We start from the raw sequence: 12,168 nt of genomic DNA on the forward strand, positions 1-12,168 counted from the left end.
ACAGCTTAAGAATTAGATAGAAATTGAGTCAAATTGTAACCCTGTAATTGACTGGCTGTTGTTCCTTGTTAGGTCCCCCTGCTGTAGTGTCCTCACATGCCTCTTGGAGAGTAATGGTACCCAACACCCAGGGTTGCTGTGGATTTAAATGAGATAATATATGCGAGGTGCTTAGAACCGCACAGACAGGGCTGGGAGGGGCAGTAGCAGAGATGCCATCTGTTGCTGCCAATCTGTACTGAACTGAGAAATCTGGGTGCACAGTGCCTCCCTGATTTGAGAAATTATCTGTGATAGCGGAATACCGTGCTTCAATTTTCAGAGAGGGAAGGAATGCCACACATCTTTGCATTTCAAAGAATAGTCGCTATTTTCCCATAACCATCCTTTGTACAATTCCTCATATTCATCTGTCCTGTAAATTGCTTGTTCTTAACAATGATAGAGGACCTGGCGCAGTAGCTTAGTGGTTGAAGTCCTCACCCATATGGGGTGGGTTCATGTCGCAGCTGCTCCACTTCCCATCCAGCTCCCTGCTTGTGGCCTGGGAAAGCAGTCGAGGACGGCCCAAAGCTTTGGGACCCTGCAGCCACATGGGAGAACTGGAGGAAGCTCCTTGCTGCTGACTTCAGATCAGCTCAGCTCCGGATGTTGCGGCCGCTTGGGGAGTGAATCAGCAGATAGAAGATCTTCCTCTCTGCCTCTCCTTCTCTCTGTATATCTGACTTTCCAATAAAAATAAATAAACCTAAAAAACGCAATGACAGAGTGGCTATTTGGCAGTCTGTGGAATCCACTTAAAAAGTTTCTCTCCTCTGTACCTTGCTTGTATATAGCATTGCATTTCTAGTGTGTGTGTGTCTATTTTTCTCTCCCTCCCTCCCTCGTTCCCTCCCCCCCCCCATGCTTAGGTATTCTGCTGTATTATACCCAGTGTCTGCATCAGCCCATAACCTAGGATCAGCTTCAATGGCAAGTTCCAAATTGCTGAGTCTGCTTCCTAGTAAGTTAATTCTTTAAAAATTGAGAGCTGTAAGAGGTAAAATCCAGAGCAGCTAAGGAATTTGCTGCCACTTGCCAAGGCCACTCTTCCCCAGTCCACTTGCCACACGCTGGGCAGCTGCAGTGCTGGTGCTCGGGCACCTGGGATTCCGGACACCCTGCCCCTGCGCTGTTCCCTTGGCATCATTATCTGCAGACTTAGTCGTCGTCCTTCACCGTCCTGACTTCTGTGGCACCCCACCTCCCTCTCCCTGACCCTTCCCCACAGTCCCTCCCTGGTACACACAGCGTTATTCTCCTGTCTGGAATTTCTTTTTTACTTTTAAAATGTAAGGTTTTATTTTGAAAGTCAGAGTTCAAGAGAAGGACAGAGAGGCAAAAGTCTTCACTGGTCCACTCCCGAGACGGCTGTGGTGGAGCTTCTTCTGGGGCTCCAGGGTGCTTGACGGGCACCTCCATGGCTGCTTTTTCTGGGCCATTAGTAGGGAACTAGATTGGAAGTGGAGCGACCAGGACACAAACTGGCACCTAGATGGGCCAGTTTGTTTGCTTGACATTTCTAGTCATACCTCAGTGACCTCCGTAATTCAAGTGAGCAGAAAAATGCTTCCTAAAGCCATTGTGATCCTACTCCTAACGTCATCCCCCAATGAACTTAAACCCTGTGAATCCCAGGTACGGTTCCCAAGGTCAAGGAATGGTGAGCTGTAAGCCCTACCCCACACCTCCAAAGCTGCCCGGTTGCGTTACGAGCCTGCTCTGCCGTCCACCTGGAGAGCTGTCCTCTGTTGCCTCCTTGGCTTAGCTAAAGCTTCCATGTGCTTCCTGCCTAGACAGCTCCCAAGTGAAGGCAACTTCCAAGATCTCGGCACTGCCTGTTGGCCTTCAGCGAGCTTCTTGCACAGGAGCTATTTCACATTCTCTGGAAGATTCCTGCAGCCTTTCCGTGTTTCTAACCAGGAGTGGTATATACTGACCTCTCTTGTAGATTTGATTCCAGAAAACTGTGTGTTCAACTGCATGGACTCAAGTTTACGTCCAAGGTTGACACTTTTGAAGGACTTTGGGCTTCTCTTAAGCTTCCCTGCCCCCAAGTCTGGCTTCCACCCTTTCTGTTCTGCTATCAATCTCTCTCTCTCTCTCTCTCTCTCTCTCTCTCTCTCTCTCTCTCTCTCTAGTGACCACTTTGTCTATTGCCAAAATCAGTGACTTTTGCTCCTGCCTCATTCCTTCCAGTTGGCGGCTCCATTGGACATTTGGCCAGACAGCTGCTGGGACAGTTGATTTTTTCCACTGTTTTCTGTCAGTTGATTTTTTCCCCCAGTTCCTATTAATGTGCTTTCATCATGCTATCTTTTTCCTTTATCCAAACCATAGGAAACTCCCAAGGATCAGTTCCTAATCATCTCCCTTCCTCCTCTTCTTCCTTTCTCTCTCTCTTTTCTCTCGCTCTCGCTCTCTCTCTCTCTCGCTCTCTTCCTCCTCAATCCATCCATCCCTCTCTGACTCTAAAATTCACTCCGGATAATCTGACAGCGATTTCTCTTGACAGACCCACAGCGCCCTCTCTGTCAGCTTTTGCAACTACACTCCTCCTCCCCTCATCCCAACCTCACCGTTTTCCTGTCAAAACCTCGTTTTCTGTGCCCCACCATCAGTAATCCTTTTCATCTGTGCTGTGGGACCATGCGCAGCCCTTGGGGGTGTGGCTGTGTTGTTAGCCCTCCTCTGGGTCTTCATCCGTGTATTCAGCCTGTTACCAACTCCAGCAGCTTCCTTCTGCTATTTCCCTGTATCTCTTCCAGCCCACCTGCTCTCCTTTCCTTCACTTGCTAGGCGCTGCTTTCTGCTTCATGCCCTTCAGACAGGACGCAGTTGTTCCTGGAGATGTTTTCTCACATCGCTGTTGTCCACGCTGTTCGTCTTGCCTCTTCAGCTGCCCAGCAAGATCCCCACGGCAAAGCTACCTTCCAGCATGCAGCCACTCTGTCGGCTCGTGCACTTGTCTTCCACGTTTCCCTGACTCCTCCCTGCCCTGTTTCTTTTAGAAACAGCCCTGTGGGAAAGAGACTATGCTGCGCTCAGAACAAGAGCCAGCACACTGTCCCTGGGACCCTCGGCATTCCTTTTTCTTGTGATGTTTTTCCCTGGCCCTACACGCAACAACGTCAGCCCCTCAGTTGTGGGTCTACATGCCATCTCCCAAGTTTCTCCTTTATCTTCTATTCCCTTGGCTCAGATCAGTAAAGGAGCATCCTCATCGGCCTCCCAGCTGATGCGTGCTTATGAGTCTTCAGAGAGCTTGGTCTTTTTGCTGGAATGGAACTCTCTTGAAGTGAATTCTCTGTTGGACATGGGTCACAGTAACAGTTACCGTGTGTGTTCTCAGTAGCAATGGAAGTGAAAAAGAAACAGAAGGAGGAAAAGAAAGAGCCGTGGGTGGACAGACACATGAACAGACAAGATGAAGAGGTGGGCTGGTGAAGTAAACAGAATGCAGGGCCAAAGCTGGCCTGCACGGGGTTTACCCCTAATGACGAGTTCCGCCAACCCTTAGAAGCCCCATTGCTTTAAGGACCCCAACCCAATAAAAAGCAGTTAACAGGCTGACATACATACTATGAAGTGAGAGTTTTCCACTTAACATTGTGAGTGTCCACATACCCATATATGGACTATTTCTTGAATGATTCGGGTTTCTAAAACGTATTCGACAATATGCAGGAACTTCTCTACATTAATATCCTGAATAGGATCTTTGCAAGTGTGGAAACCTGGCAGGCCACCTGTCTGCCTCTCTGACACGTGGATAATTCAGGCGGATATTCATCAACCGTGTCAGGCAAGAACTGAACAAGTTGCATCCCAAGGCAGTCGTTGTAGCGTAGCCTGCTAAAACACCACCTGGTGTACCTGAATCCCTGTGTCAGAGGGCCTTTGCTTCTGCTCTCTCCTCCTGGTTAAGTGCACCCTCTGGAGGCACCTGTTGATGGCTCAGGTGCTTGGGTCCCTGCCCTGGAGTGAGTTCTGGACTCCAGGCTTCAATCTGGTCCAACCCTCTGGGCGTTTGGGGAGTGAACGAATGACGAATGTGATCATGTCATTTTCCTAAGCCAAGGTCAGATGGAAAGTTCTGACACCCATTGAAGCCACTAGGTTCCAGAACCTCTGAGCCAGCTTTCCTGTGCTTTATCTTCCCTTTGATCCTAAGCTATGTGGCACCTGCCTGGAGCTCTGGTCTTACCTTGGGTGAAAATTCTTTCCTCTTTCTGCAGTTCAGTTTCTACCCCCTTTTGTTTCCTTCCATCCCTCTCTCTCCGTTTCCCTGTGCTTCCATAACCTGCCTTCACATTTCACATGTTGATGTAGTCCCTGGCTAGTACCTCCCCTCCCCTCCCCTCCCCTCTCCTCTCCCCCCAATCCCTTCTTTCCCCGTCTCCTCTCTGCTCTTTTCCCTCCCCACCTCCCCTCTGCTCTTTTCCCTCCCCACCTCCCCTCTCCTCTTTTCCCTCTCCTCCCTTCTCCTCCTCCTCCCCTCCCTTTTTCCCCCCCATCTTTTCCCCTCCGCTCTTTAACCATTTCCCCCTCCCCCTCTCCTCTCCTCTCCTCTCCTCTCCTCTCCTCTCCTCTCCTCTCCTCTCTTCTCTTCTCTTCTCCCCTCCTCTCTACCCTCCCCTCCCTTCTCCTGCTTTTCTCTTTTAAATAGTGGATAAATAAAAACTTGGAAAAAATAGCAATTTCCATTTTCTCACATTCAGTCTCAGATGGTGACCCAGCATCTTCGTCTCTGCTGTTGGGCAGCTCTGTCCGCCTGACAGCTGAGCGCTGCCCACCTCTTGCAGACAGCCCCAGGCCAAGGTGTTGCTGAGAGTAGCCTGGGCTGCCCCTCCCGCCCTGGAGAGGGTGCTCTTCCTCCACTACCAGTCCCACTGCTGCCTTCCTGCAATGCTGTCTTTTCCCTCTTCTCTGGAGTTGAGTATGAAAAAAAGAACTTATCTTAAATAATAATAATAAGCTCTCAACAGCTGCTGTCCTGCTTTGCAAGGAGGGCACCCTGCTGGGCCTGGCTGGAGAAAGGAAGTGGTCACAGTGGGGCTGCCGGGGCACGCTGACCCAGGAGGACTTGGTGGGAGGCTATCCACCTAAGAGGCGACAAGCTCTTCAGATCTCAGAATTGGTAGGAAAAGAAATGGCCGAATCATTGGTGGGAAGTTGCCCTAGCGTAATTCAGCGGATGAACTTGGCATCTGCATGTTCTGATATTTTAGGGATTTTTCTAGAGTCACTTTTGCATAACTGAAAAGCTAAGCTTGGTTGGGAGATCCTTGATAAATTCTCTGAATGCTATGTCCAGACTGCTTCCCCCAAGACTTGAGTCTAGTATTCTGGAAGAACCCCAGGTATGCACCTCACTGGAACTCTGATTGTCCCTTCACCCTTGGAGGTGCTAAGGGCATCACACCACCTGCCTCGTGCAGTCCCTGTATGCATGCAGCCGTGCACAGAGCTCTGGGTAGCCTCCATCCTGAAGACGAAGTCCCAAGGACTGAAAGACCTTGGCACACGCAGCAGGACTGTCAGATGCCCTGCCCTCAGACTGCTGTGAGAGGCATAGGTCAATACGAAAGCACAGCCTGCCCCCCAACCTCCTTTCCCTGTGTGCCCGTCTCTAGCCAGGTGCTGTGTTTAAGGAGTACGTGGGGACCCCACCTCCACAGGGATGCCGAGGGAAGACTCACAGGCTTGCCAACCTTCCCAGGGCACCTGCTGGGTTAAATGTGGGAGCACCACCCCCTCCCCTGCAGAGCCTTAAATTACAAGAAAATTCGGCTCTAACCAGGAGTCTTGGAGCTACTTGACTTCAGAGCTGTAGCAGTTCATTTGCATGATTAGTTTTGAAAATGGATTTTAAACTACAGTTAAGGTATATTTTTGTGTTTTCCTTTTACGTATGTCAGCATGCCAGAACCAGGGCCTCCACCACACCCAGAGAGTCAGCAACTGACCCGTTATTCTTACAGTTAGTAAGGAGCTGAGCAGTCCAGACTTTAATTTTCCAGCAAGAATAGACCATTACGCTTCCTTTGCTAAGCTGGATATAAAGATCTTACGGACAAAAATGCCATGGATTGTCTTTTTGAACATGAAGGAATTTTTACTGAATGTTGTTTCTCTCCCTGAATCCGCATGTCTTCTCTGTTGCATTTTTATTGTGTGCATAATCAATATTCCAGATACATGCACAAGTGCACACATTAAAATGAACATGACTTCATTTATTTCCATGATTAGACATTCAAATAAAAGTGCTTGGGTGTCTGTTTTCATATTCATAGGTCGAGATCTGTACATCAGAGGTATTTGTATAAGTGACACTTTTACGACATTCATTTCATTTGCAATATGATAGTGGATCATAAATATGTTACTTTGATGCCACCAAATCTGATTTGTAGCACTTAGCCCCTCACAAGGAGAACACTTGATATTTTATGAAGCACCTTTTCGTCCAAGAAGAGCTTTGCAAAAAAAAAATATATATATATATATATATAGGGCTGGATCCAATCATGTGTGTAAATCGCGTCGGTGACCCTGGGAATGTCCCCTTTCCCCATTCGCTCAGGCAAGCCATCTGTGGCACACACACAGGCCCTGACAGTGGACAGAAGTCCACACTTAATCATCATCAGTCCGGTTCACAAAGCCATCTGGGGACTCCCAGTGTAGGCGGGTGCTGTTCTCAGCACTGGAGGCATCGAGACAGGTGGAATATGGCCTCTGGCTGCTGGCTGCTTGCAACCTGGAGAGGGGAGCTGGAAAGAGCTGTGTGCAGCAGGCTCTCAGCAGGTGTGCTAGTGCGTGCCCAGCATGCTGCCTCCCTGCTCCCTGCTGGGGTCCTGAGGGTCTCTTGGTGCCTGTGCCCACCCATTACAATGAGTGTGAAGGAAGCTGGGCCACCAAATAGCACAGCAGCGCCAGGGCCCCCCAACCCACAACTCCCCACAGCTCTGCCTCCCGTTCCCAGTGTCGGCTTATGGACCCCTGCCCAGAGCTCCCTGGAGCATCTCTTGTACACTCAGCACCCTGGACTTGTGTGTGCACAGGCAGGCGCAGCGGCCACGGTGGGCTCAGTTTCCCCCATCCCCCTACCACATCGAGCACAGGACATGTGGCCTTGCACAGTTATTCTGCCAGGGCCTCTGCTTTCCCATCTGCGCAGTGAGCACGCCGCAGATCCCTAACCTGTAGAGTTGCTGTGAGGTCTGCGTGACTCACTGTGTACAGAGGGCTTCTCCGCGCTTCCTGAAGATTTCTTTCATTTGTTTGAAAGACAGTTACAGAGAGCAAGGGAAAGACAGGGGACCCTTCCATCTGTTAGTTCATTGCCTGAATGACTGCAGTGGCTAGGACTGCCAGGCCAAAGCCCCACTGTGATCTCTCTGTCTCTCCTTTCCAAATAAGTAATAAAATAAACAAACGATTTATTTACTTATTTGAAAAGCAGATTTAGAGAGAGAGGGAGAGATCTTCCATCCACTCATTTACTCCCAAGAGGGTCACAGTGGCCAGGATTCGATCAGCCTGAAGCCAGGAGCTTCTTCCACGTCTCTCAGGTCGTTGCAGGGGCCCAAGGCCTTGGGCCGTCCTCTGCTGCTTTCCCACAGGGAGCTGGACTGGAAGTGGAGCCGCTAGGACTTAAACTAGTACTGATATGGGGTGCTGGGATGGTAGGTGGCATCTTTACCCACTCTGCCATAGTACTGACCCCTAGATAAATAACTTGAAAAGGATTATTGGGGTACAGGAAAATTCTGGAACCCATATATGCAGAATATTCTCTGTCCATTCGTTTTGTGAAGATCTCTCATCCACACCTAGCGGCGATGCAGTGTTCTGTAGGTTTATTATTACCACGTGGGGAGTGAGCAAGGAGCATGGCGGCGGGAGCCAGCCTGTCACCGACAGCACGTAGGAGGCACTCGGTACCTCGTGTCAGGTATAGCAGCAAGCGAATGAGCTCACTCGCTCCCGTGGCACTGCTTCCAGATGGCTTCGCCGATAGTACCCTCTCCTGTGGCAAGTCTCCCCTGCCAGGACCTCCAGAGGGGCTTGCCATGCTTGCTCCTGCATCATTACACCAGGCGGACCCACCCAGCATCCCTGTGTGGAGCTGGAAAACTTCAGAGGGAGGCTGTGACAGGACTCACGCCTCTGCAGTTAACTCGGGTGGTCAGGGACAGAGCTGGTACTGCCTCCAGGTTCTCTCGCTCCCCCTGTGGTACCCATGGCCACCACCACCCCCATACCCTGCACTGGTGGCCCAAAAGGCAGGTAACCTCTGCCCTGCTCCGGGAGTGTCCTGTAAACCTTGTCATCCTCGATTTTGGAGGTTCCTGGCATTTGTTGCTATGGAGAGCAGCAGCTGCTGGAGCATCCACTCACATAGGAGGCTTTACTTGTGGGGTACAGCCACCAGGGCATTGCTGTGCTGTGCAGGGGGTGCACAGGCTCCCTGGGAAACAGCTTACACTAGCCCCCACCCTGGCAGCCTGGTGTTCCACATGCTCTCTGGCAACCGGTCAGCTGCTAAGGGCAGTATTGGAGCACCAAAGTGGGAGTTAGTTTTGCACCTGTGACCCGGCAAGGGGAGGGTGCTGTTACTACACACCCAAGCCAAGTCCCCTGCAGCTCACTGTGGCCTTCTGCCACATGACCCTGCCTCTCATCCGTGTCTCAGCTGGGTCAGGTGCCCCATGGTGAGGGCTTCCCAGGCCCCTTCCCTCCCAGGTGGTACTCCAGCTGTGTGTTTGCTCTGCTGATCTTCCCCGGGCTTCAGCTTGCTGAGAGACAGGGAGACAGGCAGAGCGCTGTGGGCCCAGGTCACCTGGTGCTGTGGATGTTCAAAGGTGGGGCTAGGGGATAAGTGGCTGTGTGGTCCCTCTGCCTGCTTGCTGCATATCCCATTGAGGTCTACACTCAGCTACTCTTAAACAGTCTTCCTGGGCCTTGGGCTCCCCATTGCATCTCACTGAGCCAGGATGCTGAGTCGTTATGTGCAATTCCTACTGCTGAGGGACCTGGGCTCCTGGGGGGCTGTTACGGTAGTGCATGATGAGTAAGAGTGGCCTCCCTTGCTGTGGAAGCTCCAGCGTGGTTGTTCCTGCTTTGAGAGCTAACTCCCTTAGATGAACATTTATCTCTTCAGAGTACACAGTGCAGTCATCTGTAGCATATTCACTTTTTCCCAAAGAAATCACAAACCCGCAAGCTCTCCATCTTTATGCTACTGCAGCCAGCTCCCTTGGTCCCTGGCGAATACGACTGTACCTTCTTTGCTTTCTTTCTTTAGCTGCAGCTCGGAGGGATCTAGCATTTGCTGGTTCACTCCCAAAGGGCTGGCGACAGCCAGGACTGGAGCAGGTCAAAGCTGAAAACTCTACCAGGGTCTTGCAGAGGGATGACAGGGTCTCGGGGATCTGAGCCGCCAGCTCCTGCCTCCCAGGATATGTGTTAGCAGGCAGGTGGGCTTGGGAGCAGCACCGGGCTTCCAACAGAGGCCTTGTTGATAGAGGCTGTGGGCGTGCCAAGCAGCGTCAACCACACCACCCACAATGCTGCTGTTTGTGTCTTAGAGTTCTCTCGCAGGAAGACCTCAGCAAGGGCATGCTGGGGCCCCCAGGAAGCCCTCTAGTTAGTCCTGGGGAAGCTGCTGGCCTGTACTCACGGCTGTGTTGGGAAAGCACCTTGTCACTTAGAGGCATGCTCTATAGTAGCTTAAGTTCAGTGATACTGGCAAGTGTTTGGTCCCAGCCATGAAGCCCCCAGCGGTCACACACACAGCCCTCGGGCCCCGGCTCTGTCACCCTGTGCTCCCCTGTCCCTCACTGTGTCCCCTTTGCTCACCTCAAGCTCTGCCCTCTCTGCTTTGACCCACAAGGCCCTGTCACCATGGGGCTTGCACCTGCTGGGCGGAGCCCTGCTGGGCCAGTCTGCTCCGGAAAGGAAGACACGGAAGGCTGTGTCCTGCTTCCTTCCCCAGTGATCTCGAATGTTCTGTGCCAAAGAACAATGTCATTTCACATCCCCTGGGAGAGGCAGGGTCATCTCCACCCCCGTGGGGCTCAGGGAATGAAGTCCAAAGGGAAACAGCTGGCCAGCTGCATGCGTTAGCCTCTCTATGGTTCCGTTTCTTTACCTGTAAAATGGGTTTGAATTGCCTGTCTCTCGAGGGGACTGAGGCGCTGTGTCCCAGCTCCAGGGCCGTGTGAAAGGCTCAGGCTGTGTCCCCCTCCTCCCCAGCCGCGGCCTAGCCAGAGGGACAGGCTGTATGACCTCTCACCCGCCCCACATGCTCTCCCCTTTCACTGCCTTCAGCTGTAGCCCCAGGTGGGGCTGGGCTGGGCGTTCTCAGCTTGGGGTCCCAGAGAGCCACACTGCTCTCAAATTGCTACTGTGCCCTGGGGTTAGTGGCCCCTGGACCCTCTCTGGGCAGATCAAATTATGCCCCAGGTCGTGTTACAGCAGATTGGCAGGTCATGGTGGTGACACGCGCAGCCCAGCGGCACCCAGCCAGGCACCCTGGGGTCCCCAGAGAATAGGACTCGCCAGCATCACCTGTCTGCTTCCCTGCGTTTCAATTCCCTTCCCCAGGAGATCCTAGCCAGGGACCAAAGCGTTGAGCTGCACTTGGATTTGCAGTCAGCCAAGAGGCTTGTGTTCTGGGAGGAAGCCAGCCTTGCCCAGCTCAGGGCCCTTGACCCTGCTGGCAGCCCAGCCCCGTGTTCCAAGACACATACCTGCTGAGATCCAGCAGGCAACACACACTTGGATTTCAGTGATTAGGAATGAATGAATGAATGATGGTTTGCCAGTCAGAGAGTATCATATTGCATCAGTTATTATTTTAACTAGCTTTAGAAGCCTGGGTATTTGACATCGCCTGGGACACCTACATGCAGTGTCAGAGTGCTTGAATCTGAGTCCCGGCGGCTGCTCCCAGCTGGAGCTTCCTGTGAGGCACACCCTGGGACGCAGCAGCTGAGCACTCGAGCTCCTGTGCCCACGTGGGAAATCCCGGTGGAATTGCAGACTCCCAGTGTCAGCCTGGCCCCCTTCGGCTGTCCTGGGCACTTAGGAAGGGAACCAACAGATGACTAACAGATACATCTGTTTATCTCTGGCTACCTTTGAAATACATTCTTACAAGTTTGTTTAATAGCAAGGTGCTGTGTGATGAATGCAGGATGTTCATGAAGCAGAAAAGCTAGAAGGAACTGAAGATACAGCCCCTTCACCTATCCAAGAACTTCTTCCAAAATGTCGGACAACTCAGAAGACAGAAAGGCAAAAAAGCCAAAACGTATTATGAGGAAATACTGCTGGTGGAGCTGCAAGGGCTTTAGTGGGAACCCGACTCCCCAGGCTGTTGGGGTTCCCTTGCATACCTCTGGGGCACATGTGATACAATTGGGGGGTCACAGCCCTGGAGAGGTCCTTGTCCTTTCAAACGATCCAGGGAATCTAGAGAGTTCTCTGCCCACCAGCTGGCAAGTCTCCACCTTTCCCAAAGACCTGGCTGGAAGGTGCACAAGTTCAAGGGCTCCCCTTCGCACCTTTTGCTGCTGTTCCCATTCAGAGCAGCAGCTGATCCCCAGTTGGGGGCTCAGAGAGGGGGTTGGAGGCTCCTGGACCAGGCAGAGCCAGCCAGGCTGTTAATGACCCTGTGCTGTCTTGTTTGCAGCTGTCAGGAATGACAGGAACAAGAAAAAGAAGGAGCCTTCCAAGCAAGAATGCCCAGAAAGCTATGAAATGACAGCCGAGCTGGATGAGCTCACAGAGAAGATCCGCAAAGCTCACCAGGAAACCTTCCCCTCGCTCTGCCAGCTGGGCAAGTACACCACGGTAAGAGACGCTGCTGCCCAGACTGCACACCTCCGCACATACCACCACACTACCACACACAGCCACACTCACAAACACCACACAGACCTCCACACCCACACACTCACACCACACTACCACACACATGCCCACACTCACACACCCACACACCTATGCACATACCCACACACTCACACTCATACTCACACCCCACACTCACACACCCACACACCCACACACACTCTGTGCTGAGCCTAGCAGGGACTTCCCCCAGACTGGACC

The 12,168-nt window shown here is 52.0% G+C and overlaps 1 protein-coding gene across 4 annotated transcripts in view; it reads left to right on the plus strand.

Annotated features, from left to right (window-relative positions):
• The window catches only part of RARB (retinoic acid receptor beta), a 350,041-nt gene that overhangs the window by 320,784 nt on the left and 17,089 nt on the right, over window positions 1-12,168 (plus strand). For all 4 annotated transcript variants that reach the window (XM_012927894.3, XM_058657246.1, XM_058657247.1 and 1 more), the window contains one exon: window positions 11,747-11,907. In XM_012927894.3, the coding sequence (XP_012783348.1) occupies window positions 11,747-11,907 (161 nt within the window). The remainder of the gene's footprint in view (window positions 1-11,746; window positions 11,908-12,168) is intronic.

The sequence above is a fragment of the Ochotona princeps genome, chromosome 30 (genome assembly GCF_030435755.1).
Source record: "Ochotona princeps isolate mOchPri1 chromosome 30, mOchPri1.hap1, whole genome shotgun sequence".
In the NCBI taxonomy this organism is placed as follows: domain Eukaryota; kingdom Metazoa; phylum Chordata; class Mammalia; order Lagomorpha; family Ochotonidae; genus Ochotona; species Ochotona princeps.